The sequence below is a fragment of the Salvelinus fontinalis genome, chromosome 3 (genome assembly GCF_029448725.1).
Source record: "Salvelinus fontinalis isolate EN_2023a chromosome 3, ASM2944872v1, whole genome shotgun sequence".
In the NCBI taxonomy this organism is placed as follows: Eukaryota; Metazoa; Chordata; class Actinopteri; order Salmoniformes; family Salmonidae; genus Salvelinus; species Salvelinus fontinalis.
The window spans coordinates 61742471-61762774 of NC_074667.1; the positions used below are offsets into that span (position 1 = coordinate 61742471).

Consider the following 20304-nt stretch of genomic DNA (forward strand, 5'->3'; position numbering starts at 1 on the left):
AATACCCGGACCCCTTCTACTGCAGGTATGTGGCACGGAACCCCGCCGACCCTTCACGACTGGACTACGACGTAATCTGCTCGAGGGGGTACTCAACTGGCCTCTACATCGCGACGTCCCCTGAATGCCCATCTGCGGCCCACTAGCTGCTCTCCGCGGCCCGCTAGCTGTCTAGAGGATATTGGACTGTTAGCTGTATAGATCCACCGGACAATTTCTTGGGCCATTATACCTATTTTGACAATTGGACTTGGAACCCTCTGCTACTCGGAACCCTACTAATCCATCACGACTGGTTAATCGACGTCACCGCACGGGGAGGCTAAAACGGACTTTCCTCCGTCGAGATGTCCCTCCAAGGCCCTTCTGCTAGCTTGCTATCCCCGGCCTGCTAGCTGTCTGAATCGCCTCTCACTGGACCCTTATTGATCACCCGGCTACGCCAACATTTGAGAAGTGACATTTGTTTTGCTTACTTGACATAAAATATATTGGCAGATTTTGTTATCCATAACATGAACTTTGACACCTGCTTGTTACGATCGTGGCACCCGCTCATAATTAGGTGTGAGTTAGTATCTTTATGTCCTTGACACAAAGAAAAACATTACCACTGTCTAATCTTTGTAAAGATAATTGGGTGATATACTGTAGTTTCTAATTAACAATATGTGTGGTGCCTGTTATCTAACGGTCTGTCTGGACTGGTCTGTCGTCTCAGATGAACAGCAACGGGAATAAGAGGGTACCGACCACAGCCACCCAGAGACTAAAACAGGACTACCTCAGGATAAAGAAAGACCCTGTGCCTTACATCTGTGCTGAACCCCTACCATCCAACATCCTGCAATGGTAAGAGTTCTCTCTCCACTCACTCTCTCTCTCCACTCACTCTCTCCACTCACTCTCTCTCTCCACTCTCTCTCCACTCTCTCTCTCTCTCCACTCTCTCTCTCCAATCACACTCTCTCCAATCACACTCTCTCTCCACTCTCTCTCTCCACTCACTCTAGCTCTCCACTCACACTTTCTCTCTCCACTCTCTCTCTACTCACTCCACTCACTCACACTCTCTCTCATTCACTCACTCACACTCTCTCTCCACTCACTCACACTCTCTCTCTCCACTCACTCACACTCTCTCTCTCTCTCCACTCTCTCTCCACTCTCTCTCTCCACTCTCTCTCTCCACTCTCTCTCCACTCTCTCTCTCTCTCCACTCTCTCTGTCTCCACTCTCTCTCTCCAATCACACTCTCTCTCCACTCTCTCTCTCTCTCTCTCTCTCCACTCTCTCTCTCTCTCTCTCTCTCCACTCACACTCTCTCTCCACTCACTCTTGCTCTCCACTCACACTTTCTCTCTCCACTCTCTCTCTACTCACTCCACTCACTCACACTCTCTCTCTCATTCACTCTCTCTCTCCACTCACTCACTCTCTCTCTCCACTCACTCACACTCTCTCTCTCTCTCTCTCCACTCACTCACACTCTCTCTCTCTCTCTCTCCACTCACTCACACTCTCTCTCTCTCTCTCCACTCACTCACACTCTCTCCACTCACTCACCCTCTCTCTCTCTCTCTCTCCACTCACTCACTCACACTCTCTCTCCACTCACTCACACTCTCTCTCCACTCACACACTCTCTCTCTCTCCACTCACACACTCTCTCTCTCTCTCTCTCCACTCACACACTCTCTCTCTCTCTCTCTCTCTCCACTCACACACTCTCTCTCTCTCTCTCTCTCCACTCACTCACTCTCTCTCTCCACTCACTCTCTCTCTCCACTCACTCACACTCTCTCTCTCTTTCTCTCTCTCCACTCACTCACACTCTCTCTCTCTCTCTCCACTCACTCACCCTCTCTCTCTCTCTCTCTCCACTCACTCACACTCTCTCTCCACTCACTCACACTCTCTCTCCACTCACACACTCTCTCTCTCTCCACTCACACACTCTCTCTCTCTCTCTCTCTCCACTCACACACTCTCTCTCTCTCTCTCTCTCTCCACTCACACACTCTCTCTCTCTCTCTCTCTCCACTCACTCACTCTCTCTCTCCACTCACTCTCTCTCTCCACTCACTCACACTCTCTCTCTCTTTCTCTCTCTCCACTCACTCACACTCTCTCTCTCTCTCTCTCCACTCACACACTCTCTCTCTCTCTCTCTCTCCACTCACACACTCTCTCTCTCTCTCTCTCTCCACTCACTCACTCTCTCTCTCCACTCACTCTCTCTCTCCACTCACTCACACTCTCTCTCTCTTTCTCTCTCTCCACTCACTCACACACTCTCTCTCTCTCTCCACTCACTCACTCACTCACTCTCTCTCACTCTCTCTCTCACTCACTCTCTCTCTCTCTCTCTCCACTCACTCACTCTCTCTCTCTCCACTCACTCTCTCTCTCTCCACTCACTCACACTCTCTCTCTCTCTCCACTCACTCACACACTCTCTCTCTCTCTCTCCACTCACTCACACACTCTCTCTCTCTCTCTCTCTCCACTCACTCTCTCACTCACTCACTCACTCACTCTCTCTCTCTCTCACTCACTCACTCACTCACTCACACTCTCTCTCTCTCCACTCTCTCACTCTCTCTCTCCACGCACTCTCTCTCTCTCCACTCACTCACTCTCTCTCTCTCTCTCCACTCTCTCTCTCTCTCTCTCCACTCACTCACACACTCTCTCTCTCTCTCCACTCACTCACACTCTCTCTCTCTCTCTCCACTCACTCACTCTCTCTCTCTCTCCACTCACTCTCTCACTCTCTCTCCACTCACTCACTCTCTCTCTCCACTCACTCACTCTCTCTCTCCACTCACTCTCTCTCTCTCTCTCACACTCTCTCTCTCTCCACTCACTCTCTCTCTCTCACACTCTCTCTCTCTCCACTCACTCACACGCTCTCTCTCTCTCTCCACTCACTCACTCTCTCTCTCTACTCACTCACTCTCTCTCTCTACTCACTCACTCTCTCTCTCTACTCACTCACGCCCTCTCTCCACTCACTCACACTCTCTCTCTCTCCACTCTCTCACTCTCTCTCTCCACGCACTCTCTCTCTCTCTCTCTCTCTCCACTCACTCACTCTCTCTCTCTCTCCACTCACTCACTCTCTCTCTCTCTCTCCACTCACTCACACTCTCTCTCTCTCTCCACTCACTCACACACTCTCTCTCTCCACTCACTCACACACTCTCTCTCTCTCTCTCCACTCACACACTCTCTCTCTCTCCACTCACACACTCTCTCTCTCTCTCTCCACTCACACACTCTCTCTCTCTCTCTCTCCACTCACTCTCTATCTCACTCTCTCTCCACTCACTCACTCACTCTCTCTCCACTCACTCACTCTCTCTCTCTCCACTCACTCACACTCTCTCTCTCTCTACTCACTCACACGCTCTCTCTCTCTCTCCACTCACTCACTCTCTCTCTCTACTCACTCACGCTCTCTCTCCACTCACTCACACTCTCTCTCTCTCTCCAATAACACTCACACTCTCTCTCTCCAATAACACTCACACTTTCTCTCTCTCTCTACTCACTCACTCTCTCTCTCTACTCACTCACTCTCTCTCTCTCTCTACTCACTCACGCTCTCTCTCCACTCACTCACACTCTCTCTCTCTCTCCACTCTCTCACTCTCTCTCTCCACGCACTCACTCTCTCTCTCTCTCTCCACTCACTCACTCTCTCTCTCTCTCTCCACTCACTCACACTCTCTCTCTCTCCACTCACACACTCTCTCTCTCTCTCTCCACTCACACACTCTCTCTCTCTCTCTCCACTCACTCACTCTCTCTCTCTCTCACTCACTCTCTATCTCACTCTCTCTCCACTCACTCACTCTCTCTCTCCACTCACTCACACTCACTCTCTCTCCACTCACTCACACTCTCTCTCTCTCTACTCACTCACACGCTCTCTCTCTCTCTCCACTCACTCACTCTCTCTCTACTCACTCACTCTCTCTCTACTCACTCACGCTCTCTCTCCACTCACTCACACTCTCTCTCTCTCTCCAATAACACTCACACTCTCTCTCTCTCTCCAATAACACTCACACTTTCTCTCTCTCTCCAATAACACTCACACTCTCTCCAATAACACTCACACTCTCTCTCTCTCTCTCTCCAATAACACTCACACTCTCTCTCTCTCTCCAATAACACTCACTCTCTCTCTCTCTCCAATAACACTCACACTCTTTCTCTCTCTCCAATAACACCCACTCTCTCTCTCTCTCCAATAACACTCACACTCTCTCTCTCTCTCTCTCCAATAACACTCACACTCTTTCTCTCTCTCCAATAACACCCACACTCTCTCTCTCTCTCTCCAATAACACCCACACTCTCTCTCTCTCTCTCTCTCCAATAACACTCACACTCTCTCTCTCTCTCCAATAACACTCACACTCTCTCTCTCTCTCCAATAACACTCACACTCTCTCTCTCTCTCCAATAACACTCACACTCTTTCTCTCTCTCCAATAACACACACACTCTTTCTCACTCTCTCTCCAATAACACCCACACTCTTTCTCTCTCTCTCTCTCTCTCCAATAACACCCACACTCTCTCTCTCTCTCTCCAATAACACCCACACTCTTTCTCTCTCTCTCTCCAATAACACCCACACTCTCTCTCTCTCTCTCTCTCCAATAACACTCACACACTCTCTCTCTCTCTCTCCAATAACACCCACACTCTTTCTCTCTCTCTCTCCAATAACACCCACACTCTTTCTCTCTCTCTCTCCAATAACACCCACACTCTCTCTCTCTCTCTCCAATAACACCCACACTCTTTCTCTCTCTCTCTCCAATAACACCCACACTCTTTCTCTCTCTCTCTCCAATAACACCCACACTCTTTCTCTCTCTCTCTCCAATAACACCCACACTCTTTCTCTCTCTCTCTCCAATAACACCCACACTCTCTCTCTCTCTCTCCAATAACACTCACACACTCTCTCTCTCTCCAATAACACTCACACACACTCTCTCTCCACTCACTCACACACACACACACACACACTCTCTCTCCACTCACTCTCACAAACACATATATTGATAGGGTATTAGAGTATGGGTGCTGCGCTAGGATCAGGTCCTCCTGTCCATGTTATCTTATTCATTATGATCTTAAAGGGCACATCTGATCCAATAATCAGCACTCCTACTCTGAGTTGATTTTTGAATACGGGCCATTTGTTGTGATGAGCGGCTTCCTCACCTCGTCACCTTCATCTGCACTGATCTGAAAACAGAAGATAGGTGAAAACTGGATGATGGCGATTTCATTCTGTGAATGTACTTGTACCAGTTCTTCAGTGTAAACGAAGGAAAGGAGACCAGGAGGAGGAGGATGCGAGGAAGCTACTTCACTATTGAGATGCACCCGATGCATGGAAAAATGGAGAGAAAAAAATTCTATGGAAAAATAAATGTCTTGAATTGTAACAGGATCTTTATAGTGTGAATGAATAGTAGACATATATTTGTTAACTAAATCAGTCATGGTTGTGTTCCTAAAGTGGTACTCAACTGTGTTTTCCATGAAGTGCTTTTTCTTCCCTCTATCTCCAGGCACTATGTTGTTCGAGGTCCTGAGAAGACCCCATACGAAGGTAAATAATTTCACTTTACATAAGTTCTCAGTTCTCTGAATAATATCACTTTTAAATGATCCCGTACTAACCGGTGGGATATTGTCCTTTAATTCTGTGTCTGACTAAATTATTCAGAATGTTTCCTTTTTGATTTGCTTCGATTTTCAGAATGATGGATTAATTTTCAACAATATTGTTTTTATACTAGGTTGTCCGTTTTTAAGTGATTGAATGTCTTGGTCTTTTTGTTCCACAGGGGGATATTATCATGGCAAATTAATATTCCCTCGGGACTTCCCCTTTAAACCACCCAGCATCTACATGACCACACCAAACGGGAGATTTAAGTGTAACACTAGGTAAGAATCAAACGACCCAGAATGCATGTGAACGTACAGTAGTAGTAGAAGATGGCGCCGTAATGAATGGCCACTGTTTTGTGAGTGCCAACCCAACTTAGCTTTTTATGATTCTTTTGGTGTTTTATTTTCACGTTATTGTCACATTATTTTCACATTATTTCACATTATTTTTACATTATTTTCATATTATTTTTACATTATTTTCATATTTTTAACATTATTTTAACATTATTTTAACATTATTTTAACATTATTTTAACATTATTTTCATATTATTTTTAAATTATTTTTACATTATTTTCATATTATTTTTACATTTTTATCATATTATTTATACATTATTTTTACATTATTTTTACATTATTTTAATATCATTTTTACATTATTTTTACATTATTTTAATATTATTTTTGCATTATTTTTACATTATTTTCATAATCTAGCTGCTATATTTTATAACCAACAATAACTTTTGAATGTCAAGATCGGCAGTTACTTACCTGACTTTCGGCTTCGAGCGATCAGCCCTTTCGGCTCGTTATGTAATTCCTCAATGTTCGGGGCGTCCAAGAGGAAACGCCGGCGTAACAGAGACAAGAGAGGAAGAGTTCTGGTGAGGTTTTGGCAAAGGGAGAACCAGCCCACCTCTACCTTCCATTCTATTGGCCAGTCACTTGATAATAAGATGCATGACCTCCGACTTTGGATTTGCTACCAACTGTAACTGCAATATTCTCTGCTTTTTTTGGACAAGATACCCTCAAATGGCTATGTAAGTCGATGGATTCTCATCGAGCGGACAGGACTGAATGGAGTGAAATCGAGAGGGGAAGTGGTTTCCCTCTTCATCAACAACAAATGGTGTGCTTAGTGGAAGTGTCGACCCATTGGCTAGTCCCCAGCCAATCACACAGTGTCGACCTATTGTTCACCCGTCTCGGGAATACCTGATGGTCAAATGCCGACCCTTCTACCTCCCGAGGGAGTTTACATCTGTTATTATGACTGTTGTATAAATTCCACCTCCGGGACAAGAAAAATAACAAGATGGCACTTAACCAACTGTACGAGGCTATAAACAAGCAGGAAAACTTGCACCCGGAGTCTGCTGATCTGGTTGCCGGCCATTTTAATTCCTCGTCATTAAGAAACGTGATGCCCAACTTCCTTCACCACTAGGGGGCGATAAAATCCTAGACCACGGTTACTCTACCCACAAAAAAAGCATACAAGGCAGTCCCTCGTCCCTCATTCTGCAAATCAGATCCATACTCCTGCTTCCTGTTTACATGTAGAAGCTCAAACAAGAAGGTATCCGTGACTCGCTCTGTTGAGAAATGGTCATCTGTGACTCGCTCCTTTTCTATAAACATTCCATCTTTAGAAAGATGGTGCCGAACAACATGGCTGATGTTTTACATTCTCCCAACCAATTGTGCAATTTTTTAAATAATTTTTTTCCCGTTTGTGACTTATTTTTTAAACTTGTTTTGTACATAATGTTGCTGCTGCCGTCTCTTAGGATCATAAAAGCGATTACTCACCGCGGACTGGAAGAAACTTTTTCCTTTATCGAGTCCGACGAGAAGGATATCCTGCTTTCACCGGAACAGGCCCAGATCCTTTTGTGTAATGAAAAGACGCCGGAAAAGGGGACGCAGATTGGGGATCCTTCTGAGAATCCGTAGGCGAGCGAACAAACTCCCAATGCCTTCCATTCTTCTTGCTAACGTGCAATCGTTAGAAAATAAAATCGATGACCTACTATTAAGATGATCCTGCCAACGGGACATTAAAAACTGTAACATCTTATGTTTCACAGAGAAATTTTCTATGCACCGGCAGAACAGAGACGCTACCTCTGGTAAGACGAGGGGTGGGGGGTGTGTGTCTATATGTCAATAACAGCTGGTGCGCGATGTATAATATTAAAGAAGTCTCGAGGTATTGCTCGCCTGAGGTAGAGTACATTATGATAAGCTGTAGACCACACTATCTACCAAGAGAGTTCGCACCGACAACGATGAGACGGCCTATAGGGAGGAGGTCAGAGAACTGGCAGTGTGGTGCCAGGACAACAACCTCTCCCTCAACGTGATCAAGACAAAGGAGCTGATCGTGGACTATAGGAAAAGGAGGGCCTAACAGGCCCCCATTAACATCGACAGGGCTGAAGTGGAGCAGGTCGAGAGTTTAAGTTTCTTGGCGTCCACATCACCAACAAACTAGAATGGTCCTAACACACCAAGACAGTCGTGAAGAGGGCACGACAAAACCTATTTCCCCTCGGGAGACTGAAAAGATTTGGCGTGGGCCCCCTGATCTTCAAAAGGTTCTACAGCTGCACCACCGAGAGCATCCTGACCGGTTGCATCACCGCCTGGTATGGCAACTGCTCGGCATCTGACCGTAAGGCACTACAGAGGGTAGTGTGAATGGCCCAGTACATCACTGGGGCCAAGCTTCCTGCCATCCAGGACCTATATAATAGGCGGTTTCAGAGGAAAGCCCATATAATTGTCAAAGACTCCAGTCACCCAAGTTATGGACTGTTTTCTCTGCTACCGCACGGGAAGCGGTACCGGAGCGCCAAGTCTAGGACCAAAAGGCTCCTCAACAGCTTCTACCCCCAAGCCATTAGACTGCTGAACAATTCATAAAAATGGCCACCGGACAATTTACATTGAGCCCCCCCCCCTCCTCCATTTTGTGCACTGCTGCTACTCGCTGTTTATTATCTATGCATAGTCACTTCCCCCCCACCTACATGTACAGATTACCTCAACTAGCCTGTACCCCTGCACACTGACTCGGTACCGGTGCCCCCTGTATATAACCTCATTATTGTTATTCTTATTGTGTTACTTTTTATTATTACTTTTTATTTTAGTCAACTTGGTAAATATTTTCTTCTTCTTGAACTGCACTGTTGGTTAAGGGCTTGTAAGTAAGCTTTTCACGGTAAAGTCTACACTTGATTGTATTTGGCGGATGTGACTAATAAAGTTGGATTTGATCTTTATTGCAGGAAGTTAAGTGATGTAGGCAATAAACTGTTCCCTTTATGTGACCTCTGACCCCATTCCACCTTAATCAGTGACTACAGCCACGCGATTGCCTTACCTTTACTTAGTAACGTTCCGAGCCCCTGTCTCATATCCAACCTTAATTCACCCTCACCATATACATTCCTCCTACAGATACCCATTAACTTCTGGTGTAACAAGTGTTTTCAAATGACAACTCAACAGCTGAAACCAGACTGTGGCCCTTCTCCTTTTCCGTGGGATTCCTGATGTCTATCAATAACATGTTCTGACAGAATGTAAACCTTCTGCATTCCCCCCTTCTCCCTCAGTAACATGAACAAGGATATTTCATAAGTCAGTACCCATCAATGTAAGTAAATAATTAGTCTACCGTACACGTCAAACTGTACGTGATAGCCTATTCGTATTGGCTGCAGATGTTGACATGACAGAGGCACCTGAAAATGTAAATACAATTTTTAATGAGACTTTGAATTACATATACAGTACCAGTCAAAAGTTTGGACACACCTACTCATTCAAGGGTTTTATTTTTAATATTTTTCTACATTGTAGAATAATAGTGAAGACCTCAAAACTATGAAATAACACATGGAATCATGTAGTAACTAAAAAAGTGTTACACAAATCAAAATAGGCTTGAGATTCTTCAAAAGTAGCCACCCTTTGCCTTGATGACAGCTTTGCACACACTTGGCATTCTCTCAACCAGCTTCATGAGGTAGTCACCTGGAATACATTTCAATTAATAGGTGTCTTGTTAAAGTTAATTTGTGGAATTTCTTTCCTTCTTAATGTGTTTGAGCCAATCAGTTGTGTTGTGACAAGGTAGGGGAGGTATACAGAAGATATGAGAAGGTGTTCGAAAACTTTTGATCGGTTGTGTGTGTGTGTGTGTGTGTGTGTGTGTGTGTGTGTGTGTGTGTGTGTGTGTGTGTGTGTGTGTGTGTGTGTGTACACACACACAGCACAGAGGTCAACTTTTGTACTATGGGGGATAGTAGATTGACAGGCTAGTGCTGTTCATTACTGATTTACTTTTTTGTTGGCTGACGAAAAGTCAGTGTGGACGGTTCTAACATATTCAATAAGGACGCGTGCCGTTGAACTCCCGACGTATCTGTGTTCACTTGTAGCCTACTTCGGAGTTGTGATGCCTGTGAAAAGGGACCGGATCACGTGACGGACATTAGCTAATAACAATTAAGATATCTGAGAGAACCCTGCTGTGAGTGAGAGGTGCTTTGGAGCACAGTGATTGACAGTCGGGAGAAGGGAATTGTAATTATTTTCAGTTTGAGATGTTTGGTGTTGGGCGATTAGGCCTGGCTCGCAGTCGGTGTTTTAATTCATTCCAAAGGAATGTTAGATGGGGTTGAGATCAGGGCTCTGTGCAGGTCAGTCAAGTTCTTCCACACCGATCTCGACAAACAATTTCTGTATGGACGTCGCTTTGTGCACGGGGGGCCTTGTCATGCTGAAACAGGAAACTGTTGCCACAAAGTTGGAAGCACAGAATAGTCTAGAATGTCAGCCCCAGACCATTATTCCTCCTCCACCAAACTTTGCAGTTGGCACTTCATTGGGGCAGGTAGTGTTCTCCTGGCATCTGCCAAACCCAGATTAATCCGTCGGACTGCCAGATGGTGAAGCTTGATTCATCACTCCAGAGAACGTATTTCCACTGCTCCAGAGTCCAATGGCACCCAGCTTTACACCACTGCAGCCGACGCTTTGCATTGCTCATGGTGATCTTAGGCTTGTGTGTGGCTGCTCGTCCATGGAAACCCATTTCATGAAGCTCCCGACGAACAGTGATTGTGCTGACGTTGTTTCCAGAGGCAGTTTGGAACTCAGTAGTGAGTGTAGCAACTGAGAACAGATCATTTTCACGAGCTTCAGCACTCTGCGGTCCCGTTCTGTGAGCTTGTGTGGCCTACCGCACTGCGGTCCCGTTCTGGGAGCTTGTGTGGCCTACCGCCCTGCGGTCCCGTTCTGGGAGCTTGTGTGGCCTACCGCCCTGCGGTTCCGTTCTAGGAGCTTGTGTGGCCTACCGCACTGCGGTCCCGTTCTGCGAGCTTGTGTGGCCTACCGCGTTAACATCACTTACAGTTGACCGGGGGGCAGCTCTAGCGGGGCAGAAATTTGCTAAATTTTATACACCTGTCAATAACGGGTGTGACTGGAGTAACCAAATCTACTCATTTTGAAGTCGTGTCCACATACTTTTGTGTATATTTAGTGTAACTTACTTACTTTATTGTGTTTTTCTTATATTTTTTGTTCAACCTTTACTCCATTGTTGGGTTTTAGAGCAGAAAGAAAGGCATTTCACTGTTCTTGTGCTCGTGACATTAAAACTTCACCATGGATCTAAAGTACATATCATAAATGGATGTATTTTAGTCTCAGGGTTCAAACTATGGAACTGTGTTCTGTTAAATCATTTCATCCATTTCCTGCTGTCTTTTCCTGAGTGTGTCACGGTCTGTCTCTTCCCCCTCCTGACTGAGTGTGTCACGGTCTGTCTCTTCCCCCTCCTGACTGAGTGTGTCACGGTCTGTCTCTTCCCCCTCCTGACTGAGTGTGTCACGGTCTGTCTCTTCCCCCTCCTGACTGAGTGTGTCACGGTCTGTCTCTTCCCCCTCCTGACTGAGTGTGTCAAGGACGGTCTGTCTCTTCCACCTCCTGACGGAGTGTGTCGCGGTCTGTCTCTTCCCCCTCCTGACTGAGTGTGTCACGGTCTGTCTCTTCCCCCTCCTGACTGAGTGTGTCACGGTCTGTCTCTTCCCCCTCCTGGCTGAGTGTGTCACGGTCTGTCTCTTCCCCCTCCTGGCTGAGTGTGTCGCGGTCTCTCTCTTCCCCCCTCCTGACGGAGTGTGTCGCGGTCTCTCTCTTCCCCCTCCTGACTGAGTGTGTCGCGGTCTGTCTCCTTCCCCCTCCTGACTGAGTGTGTCACGGTCTGTCTCTTCCCCCTCCTGACGGAGTGTGTCGCGGTCTGTCTCTTCCCCCTCCTGACGGAGTGTGTCGCGGTCTCTCTCTTCCCCCCTCCTGACGGAGTGTGTCGCGGTCTGTCTCTTCCCCCTCCTGACTGAGTGTGTCGCGGTCTGTCTCTTCCCCCTCCTGACAGAGTGTGTCGCGGTCTGTCTCTTCCCCCTCCTGACTGAGTGTGTCACGGTCTGTCTCTTCCCCCTCCTGACTGAGTGTGTCGCGGTCTCTCTCTTCCCCCCTCCTGACTGAGTGTGTCACGGTCTGTCTCTTCCCCCTCCTGACTGAGTGTGTCACGGTCTGTCTCTTCCCCCTCCTGACTGAGTGTGTCAAGGACGGTCTGTCTCTTCCACCTCCTGACGGAGTGTGTCGCGGTCTGTCTCTTCCCCCTCCTGACTGAGTGTGTCACGGTCTGTCTCTTCCCCCTCCTGACGGAGTGTGTCGCGGTCTGTCTCTTCCCCCTCCTGACGGAGTGTGTCGCGGTCTGTCTCCTTCCCCCTCCTGACGGAGTGTGTCGCGGTCTGTCTCTTCCCCCCTCCTGACGGAGTGTGTCGCGGTCTGTCTCTTCCCCCTCCTGACTGAGTGTGTCGCGGTCTGTCTCTTCCCCCTCCTGACTGAGTGTGTCACGGTCTGTCTCCTTCCCCCTCCTGACGGAGTGTGTCACGGTCTGTCTCTTCCCCCTCCTGACGGAGTGTGTCGCGGTCTGTCTCTTCCCCCTCCTGACTGAGTGTGTCACGGTCTGTCTCTTCCCCCTCCTGGCTGAGTGTGTCGCGGTCTCTCTCTTCCCCCCTCCTGACTGAGTGTGTCACGGTCTGTCTCCTTCCCCCTCCTGACTGAGTGTGTCGCGGTCTGTCTCTTCCCCCTCCTGACTGAGTGTGTCAAGGACGGTCTGTCTCTTCCACCTCCTGACGGAGTGTGTCGCGGTCTGTCTCTTCCCCCTCCTGACAGAGTGTGTCGCGGTCTGTCTCTTCCCCCTCCTGACGGAGTGTGTCGCGGTCTGTCTCTTCCCCCTCCTGACAGAGTGTGTCGCGGTCTGTCTCTTCCCCCTCCTGACGGAGTGTGTCGCGGTCTGTCTCTTCCCCCTCCTGACTGAGTGTGTCACGGTCTGTCTCTTCCCCCTCCTGGCTGAGTGTGTCGCGGTCTCTCTCTTCCCCCCTCCTGACGGAGTGTGTCGCGGTCTCTCTCTTCCCCCCTCCTGACTGAGTGTGTCACGGTCTGTCTCCTTCCCCCTCCTGACTGAGTGTGTCACGCTGTATCTCTTCCCCCAGGTTATGTCTGTCCATCACTGATTTCCACCCGGACACGTGGAACCCAGCCTGGTCCGTTTCCACCATCCTGACTGGTCTGCTCAGCTTCATGGTGGAGAAAGGCCCCACTCTGGGTAGCATCGAGACCTCTGACTACACTGTGAGTTGGTATAACTGACCTTAGTATGACTGACTTCAAAAATCCTCTTCAATCTACACACAATACCTCATCATGACAAAGCGAAAACAGGTTTTTAGACATTTTTGTACATTTATAAACAAAAAATGAAATACTGTATTTACATAAGTATTCAGACCGTTTGCTATGAGAATCAAAATTTAAGTCAGGTGCATCCTGTTTCCATTGATCACCCTTGATGTTTCTACAACTTGATTGGAGTCCACCTGTGTGTAAATTCAATTGATTGGACATGATTAGGAAAGGCACACACCTGTCTATATAAGGTCCCACAGTTGACAGTGCATGTCAGAGCAAAAACCAAGCCATGAGGTCCAAGGAATTGTCCGTAGAGCTCCGAGACAGGATTGTGTCGAGGCACAGATCTGGGGAAGGGTACCAAAACATTTCTGTAGCATTGAAGGTCCCCAAGAACACAGTGGCCTCCATCATTCTGAAACAGGATTAGAGCCACCAAGACTCTTCCTAGAGCTGGCTGGCCAAACTCTGTGGATATGGGAGAACCTTCCAGAAGGACAACCATCTCTGCAGCACTCCACCAATCAGGCCTTTATGGTAGAGTGGCCAGACGGAAGCCACTCCTCAGTAAAAAGGCACATTACAGACCTCTTGGAGTTTGCCAAAAGGCACCTAAAGGACTCTCAGACCATGAGAAACAAGATTCTCTGGTCTGGTAAAATCAAGATTGAACTCTTTGACCTGAATGCAAAGCGTCATGCCCTACGGTGAAGTATGGTGGTGGCAGCATCATGCTGTTGGGATGTTTTTCAGCAGCAGGGAGTTTGAGAGTAGTCAGGATCAAAGGAAAGATGAAACGAGCAAAGTACAGAGAGATCCTTGATGAAAACCTGCTCCGGATATCAGACTGGGGCGACGGTTCACCTTCAAAACAGGACAACGACCCTAAGCAGACAGCCAAGACGACGCAGCTTCGGGACAAGTCAGAGCCCGGACCTGAACCCGAACGAACATCTCTGGAGAGATCTGAGATGTTGTCTTGTTGGAAGGTCAAAGGTCATGGTCTCAGAGTCCTGTTTATTGACAAATAATCAGGTTCTAATGCAGATGTGAATGTAATGTTAGTCATGTATTAGTTAGGATGAATGACTGTGTAGACAGCTGTTAGTCATGTATTAGATGAATGACTGTGTAGACAGCTGTTAGTCATGTATTAGTTAGGATGAATGACTGTGTAGACAGCTGTTAGTCATGTATTAGTTAGGATGAATGACTGTGTAGACAGCTGTTAGTCATGTATTAGATGAATGACTGTGTAGACAGCTGTTAGTCATGTATTAGTTAGGATGAATGACTGTGTAGACAGCTGTTAGTCATGTATTAGTTAGGATGAATGACTGTGTAGACAGCTGTTAGTCATGTATTAGTTAGGATGAATGACTGTGTAGACAGCTGTTAGTCATGTATTAGTTAGGATGAATGACTGTGTAGACAGCTGTTAGTCATGTAATAGTTAGGATGAATGACTGTGTAGACAGCTGTTAGTCATGTATTAGTTAGGATGAATGACTGTGTAGACAGCTGTTAGTCATGTATTAGTTAGGATGAATGACTGTGTAGACAGCTGTTAGTCATGTATTAGTTAGGATGAATGACTGTAGACAGCTGTTAGTCATGTATTAGTTAGGATGAATGACTGTGTAGACAGCTGTTAGTCATGTATTAGATGAATGACTGTGTAGACAGCTGTTAGTCATGTATTAGATGAATGACTGTGTAGACAGCTGTTAGTCATGTATTAGATGAATGACTGTGTAGACAGCTGTTAGTCATGTATTAGTTAGGATGAATGACTGTGTAGACAGCTGTTAGTCATGTATTAGTTAGGATGAATGACTGTGTAGACAGCTGTTAGTCATGTATTAGTTAGGATGAATGACTGTGTAGACAGCTGTTAGTCATGTATTAGTTAGGATGAATGACTGTGTAGACAGCTGTTAGTCATGTATTAGTTAGGATGAATGACTGTGTAGACAGCTGTTAGTCATGTATTAGTTAGGATGAATGACTGTAGACAGCTGTTAGTCATGTATTAGTTAGGATGAATGACTGTGTAGACAGCTGTTAGTCATGTATTAGATGAATGACTGTGTAGACAGCTGTTAGTCATGTATTAGATGAATGACTGTGTAGACAGCTGTTAGTCATGTATTAGATGAATGACTGTGTAGACAGCTGTTAGTCATGTAATAGTTAGGATTAATGGCTGTTGCTTCTTTGGCTATTTCTTGTTCTGTTTATCTCCTCCAGAAAAGACAGCTCTCTGCCCAGAGCTTGACCTTTAACCTGAAGGACAAGGTGTTCTGTGAACTGTTTCCTGATGCAGTCGATGTGAGTCTGACTGTAAATCATTTACTAAACACAGATACTATGTCCAAACAAACTAGTATCATGACTTCATCTACTGACTGACTTCTATCCTTCTCCTCCTCTCCTCTCTCTTCCCTCCCTCTCTCTCTTCCCTCCCTCTCTCTCCTCCCTCCCTCTCTCTTTTCTCCCTCCCTCTCTCTTTTCTCCCTCCCTCTCTCTCTCTTTTCTCCCTCCCTCCCTCTCTCTCTTTTCTCCCTCCTTCTCTCTCTTCTCCCTCCCTCCCTCTCTCTCTTTTCTCCCTCCCTCCCTCTCTCTCTTTTCTCCCTCCTTCTCTCTCTTCTCCCTCCCTCCCTCTCTCTCTTTTTTTTCTCCCTCCCTCTCTCTTTTCTCCCTCCCTCCCTCTCTCTTTTCTCCCTCCCTCCCTCTCTCTTTTCTCCCTCCCTCCCTCTCTCTTTTCTCCCTCCCTCCCTCTCTCTTTTCCCTCCCTCCCTCTCTCTTTTCCCTCCCTCCCTCTCTCTTTTCCCTCCCTCTCCCTCCTCTCCCTCCCTCCCTCTCTCTTTTCTCCCTCCCTCCCTCTCTCTTTTCTCCCTCCCTCTCTCTTTTCTCCCTCCCTCCCTCTCTCTTTTCCCTCTCCCTCCCTCTCTCTTTTCCCTCCCTCCCTCTCTCTTTTCCCTCCCTCTCCCTCCTCTCCCTCCCTCTCTCTCTCTTTTCTCCCTCCCTCCCTCTCTCTTTTCTCCCTCCCTCTCTCTTTTCTCCCTCCCTCTCTCTTTTCTCCCTCCCTCTCTCTTTTCTCCCTCCCTCTCTCTTTTCCCTCCCTCTCTCTTTTCCCTCCCTTTCTCTTTTCTCCCTCCCTCTCTCTTTTCTCCCTCCCTCTCTCTTTTCTCCCTCCCTCTCTCTTTTCTCCCTCCCTCTCTCTTTTCTCCCTCCCTCTCTCTTTTCCCTCCCTCTCTCTTTTCCCTCCCTTTCTCTTTTCTCCCTCCCTCTCTCTTTTCTCCCTCCCTCTCTCTTTTCCCTCCCTCTCTCTTTTCCCTCCCTTTCTCTTTTCTCCCTCCCTCTCTCTTTTCTCCCTCCCTCCCTCTCTCTCTTTTCCCCCTCCCTCTCTCTTTTCTCCCTCCCTCCCTCTCTCTTTTCTCCCTCCCTCCCTCTCTCCAGGAGATCAAGCAGAAGCAGAAGGTCCAGAAGGAGTTGAGCACCCGCCCCCAGCCCCTCCCGCTCCCAGACGTGGTTCCCAACGGCGACTTTCACCACGGCAACTACGGAATCCCCGCCCTCAACGGAGGCCATGCCCCCTTGGTCCCTGCTATGCTCGCCCCCGGCCAACAGCAGCCCAATCGGAATCACGGACTTCTTGGCGGGGCCTTGGCCAACCTGTTTGTGATTGTGGGGTTCGCGGCGTTTGCCTACACGGTGAAGTACGTGCTGCGGAGCATCGCCCAGGAGTGAGAGAGGAGAGAGGGCTGAAGAAAACGGGACTGTTGACCCTCGGCCCAGTTACAGGACTATTAGAGGATTTAAACATGCGCGGGGGGGGGGGGGGGGGGGCCACCCACCCACCGGGAGGAGTTGGGGGTATGGGGGGAATGAATGGAACGGGGTTGGTTGTTGATCTTCTCTGTGCCTATGACCCATTACCAGGTGGAAGTGCTTGGCTCATGGGTTGTATAGGGAACCATAGAAATGTAAGTTAAGGTAGATTGGTGATTCTCTGTGAAAAGCAACGTTATATTGTATAGCAATGTGGCTTGGCAGCCACGTTGACCATAGGCTTAATTCACAGATAGTACAGTATATAGTATACTACTAATGACCAGGGACCGGCTAGTACAGTATATAGTATACTACTAATGACCAGGTACCGGATAGTACAGTATACTACTAATGACCAGGGACCCGGATAGTACAGTATATAGTATACTACTTTTGACCAGGGACTGAATAGTATATTATACTGTACAGGGAATAGCATGCTATTTCAGACAGACGGCGACATGAGTTGACACGTCTTGGGTTGTGTTTGTTGTCAGTCAGTCAACCCATGAGCCAATCAGTTCAGTTCGGCTTCGTGAGTCTCCCTAACTGTGGTTATACAGGGATTTAGAGACCAATATGTTTAAACATCCAATGGACTTAGCTGACTAGTATAGCAACAACACAACAGTCTATATAGGTCCTAATGATTAGACAACAGTCTATATAGACCCTAATGAGGAGACAACAGTCTATATAGACCCTAATGAGGAGACAACAGTCTATATAGACCCTAATGAGGAGACAACAGTCTATATAGACGCTAATGAGGAGACAACAGTCTATATAGACCATAATGAGGAGACAACAGTCTATATAGACCCTAATGAGGAGACAACAGTCTATATAGACCCTAATGAGGAGACAACAGTCTATATAGACCATAATGAGGAGACAACAGTCTATATAGACCATAATGAGGAGACAACAGTCTATATAGACCCTAGTGAGGAGACTACAGTCTATATAGACCATAATGAGGAGACTACAGTCTATATAGACCATAATGAGGAGACAACAGTCTATATAGACCCTAATGAGGAGACAACAGTCTATATAGACCATAATGAGAAGACAACAGTCCTGTATATATAAACATTGTATAATATGTATATTTTATGGCTCCTTTTTGGTTTATTTTACTTTTCTTGATGATTGTAGCCTTGAGGTGTCTGTCAGAGAAGTAGGCAGCTCTGTTGTCCCTGTGTGTGTCCCAATTGCTACCCTATTCCATATGTAGTGCACTCCTTTTGACCAGAGCCTTTGCCTTTAAAGTAGTGCACTATATAGGGAATAGGGTTCCATTTGGAACGAAGTCCCTGTGTTACCAAACAGGGCTGACGGTAGAGCTGGTTACCGTCCCTGGCTAGCAGAATTACTCATCATTTACTGTCATTTAGCTCACGTTGTTTTAGTGTGCAGCTTACTCATTACTTCAGGAAGCAGAAAAATAACAATTAGAAACTATCAGAAGACTTTGACAAAGCTCTTTCAGTCTCTTGTTCTGGCCCTCTAATGATAGGAATTCATTTGGGAGATACATCCACATTTCCTGCTTAATTATGTGACGATTTTAAAGAACAAATGTTTGTTGGTTCTTTTTACTTTGTGTTTGTTTGTGTGTCTGTTGTGTGTGTGTGGCTCTTAGCTGACATTGTGAATAGACAGGCGTGAATCACCTGGAATATCCAGTTCAACAAATAGTAGAGCCGTCACAAATTGTGAATTCCTAATCAATCCGGTTTATTTCCAAGTTTCAACAGGGAGGCCGTTTTCTAATTGACTGGTTAGGAGGTTGTTTACAAGGTTTCCACTGAACTTGTGACTTGATTTGATTAGAAACACGTGACTTTAAAACAATAACAACACAGCAGCCTGAAACTCTCCTGATTGGTGTTTCATCCATCAAGTCATCAGATTTCTATGGTAAAACTACTGGACAGCCCACTCACTCATTAACACCTGACATTTCCATGGAGTCCTGGGATCCATATGAACTATAACAAACGTCATCCACAATATACAGCTATACCATATACTGTAAGATAAGTGAGTCATTAAAGGGTTAAGGAGAAGTTCAACAACTTCTTCCATTGAACTGTCACTGTCTCTAATCTATAAGAGTTATGGCTTCCACTGAAATGATTCTGTACATAAATACTACAATAACCAAGCACGTACACAGAGAGGGTTCTACAAGTCCACAGAGAGGGTTCTACAAGTCCACAGAGAGGGTTCTACAAGTCCACAGAGAGGGTTCTACAAGTCCACAGAGAGAGTTCTACAAGTCCACAGAGAGGGTTCTACAAGTCCACAGAGAGGGTTCTACAAGTCCACAGAGAGAGTTCTACAAGTCCACAGAGAGTGTTCAACAAGTCCACAGAGAGGGTTCTACAAGTCCACAGAGAGGGTTCTACAAGTCCACAGAGAGGGTTCTACAATTCCACGGAGAGGGTTCCACAAGTCCACAGAAAGAGTTCTACAAGTCCACAGAGAGGGTTCTACAAGTCCACAGATAGGGTTCTACAAGTCCACAGATAGGGTCATTCAAGTCCACAGAAATGGTTCTACAAGTCCACAGAAAGGATTCTACAAGTACACAGACAGGGTTCTACAAATGCTACCCCCTCTCTTGTGAAAATTCCCCCACAAAGAAGATTGATCCATCATAAACTGGACGTACACTGAGTGAACCAAACATTAGGAACACCTTTTGTACACTCAGTGTACGTGCCCTTTGAAGACATGAACAACTGCCCTGTAAATGTCAATACACGGCCCTGGCAATTCTCCTGAAGGGACCTACTATGCTATAGAAGTGACCTTGAAGTGTTTAACTCATTCCATGGTACTTTCCTGCCTCACCTGAGAGTAGAGGAGGTGAGAGACCGCCCTTTCTGGGAAAATAACACCATTGAGTCTCCTCCCCCAAAGCTTAAAATAAGAGCACACACACTCTTCTCTCTCACACACAAAG

The 20304-nt window shown here is 46.6% G+C and overlaps 1 protein-coding gene across 1 annotated transcript; it reads left to right on the forward strand.

Moving 5' to 3' along the window:
• Positions 1-469: 469 nt before the first annotated feature.
• On the forward strand, positions 470-18098 carry LOC129851283 (ubiquitin-conjugating enzyme E2 J2). Its single transcript, XM_055917711.1, has 7 exons — positions 470-852; positions 5604-5644; positions 5883-5985; positions 13295-13433; positions 15741-15821; positions 16953-17652; positions 17687-18098. The coding sequence occupies exons 1-6, from the start codon at positions 722-724 to the stop codon at positions 17241-17243; spliced, it is 786 nt and encodes a 261-aa protein (XP_055773686.1). The 5' UTR covers positions 470-721; the 3' UTR covers positions 17244-17652; positions 17687-18098.
• The last annotated feature ends 2206 nt before the right edge of the window (positions 18099-20304 follow it).

Coding starts and splice junctions, on each gene's coding strand:
- LOC129851283 (XM_055917711.1), top strand. CDS start 722: ATGAACAGCAACGGGAATAAGAGGGTACCGACCACAGCCACCCAGAGA. Junction 853..5,603: donor CCATCCAACATCCTGCAATG/GTAAGAGTTCTC, acceptor CTCTATCTCCAG/GCACTATGTTGTTCGAGGTC. Junction 15,822..16,952: donor TGTTTCCTGATGCAGTCGAT/GTGAGTCTGACT, acceptor CCCTCTCTCCAG/GAGATCAAGCAGAAGCAGAA.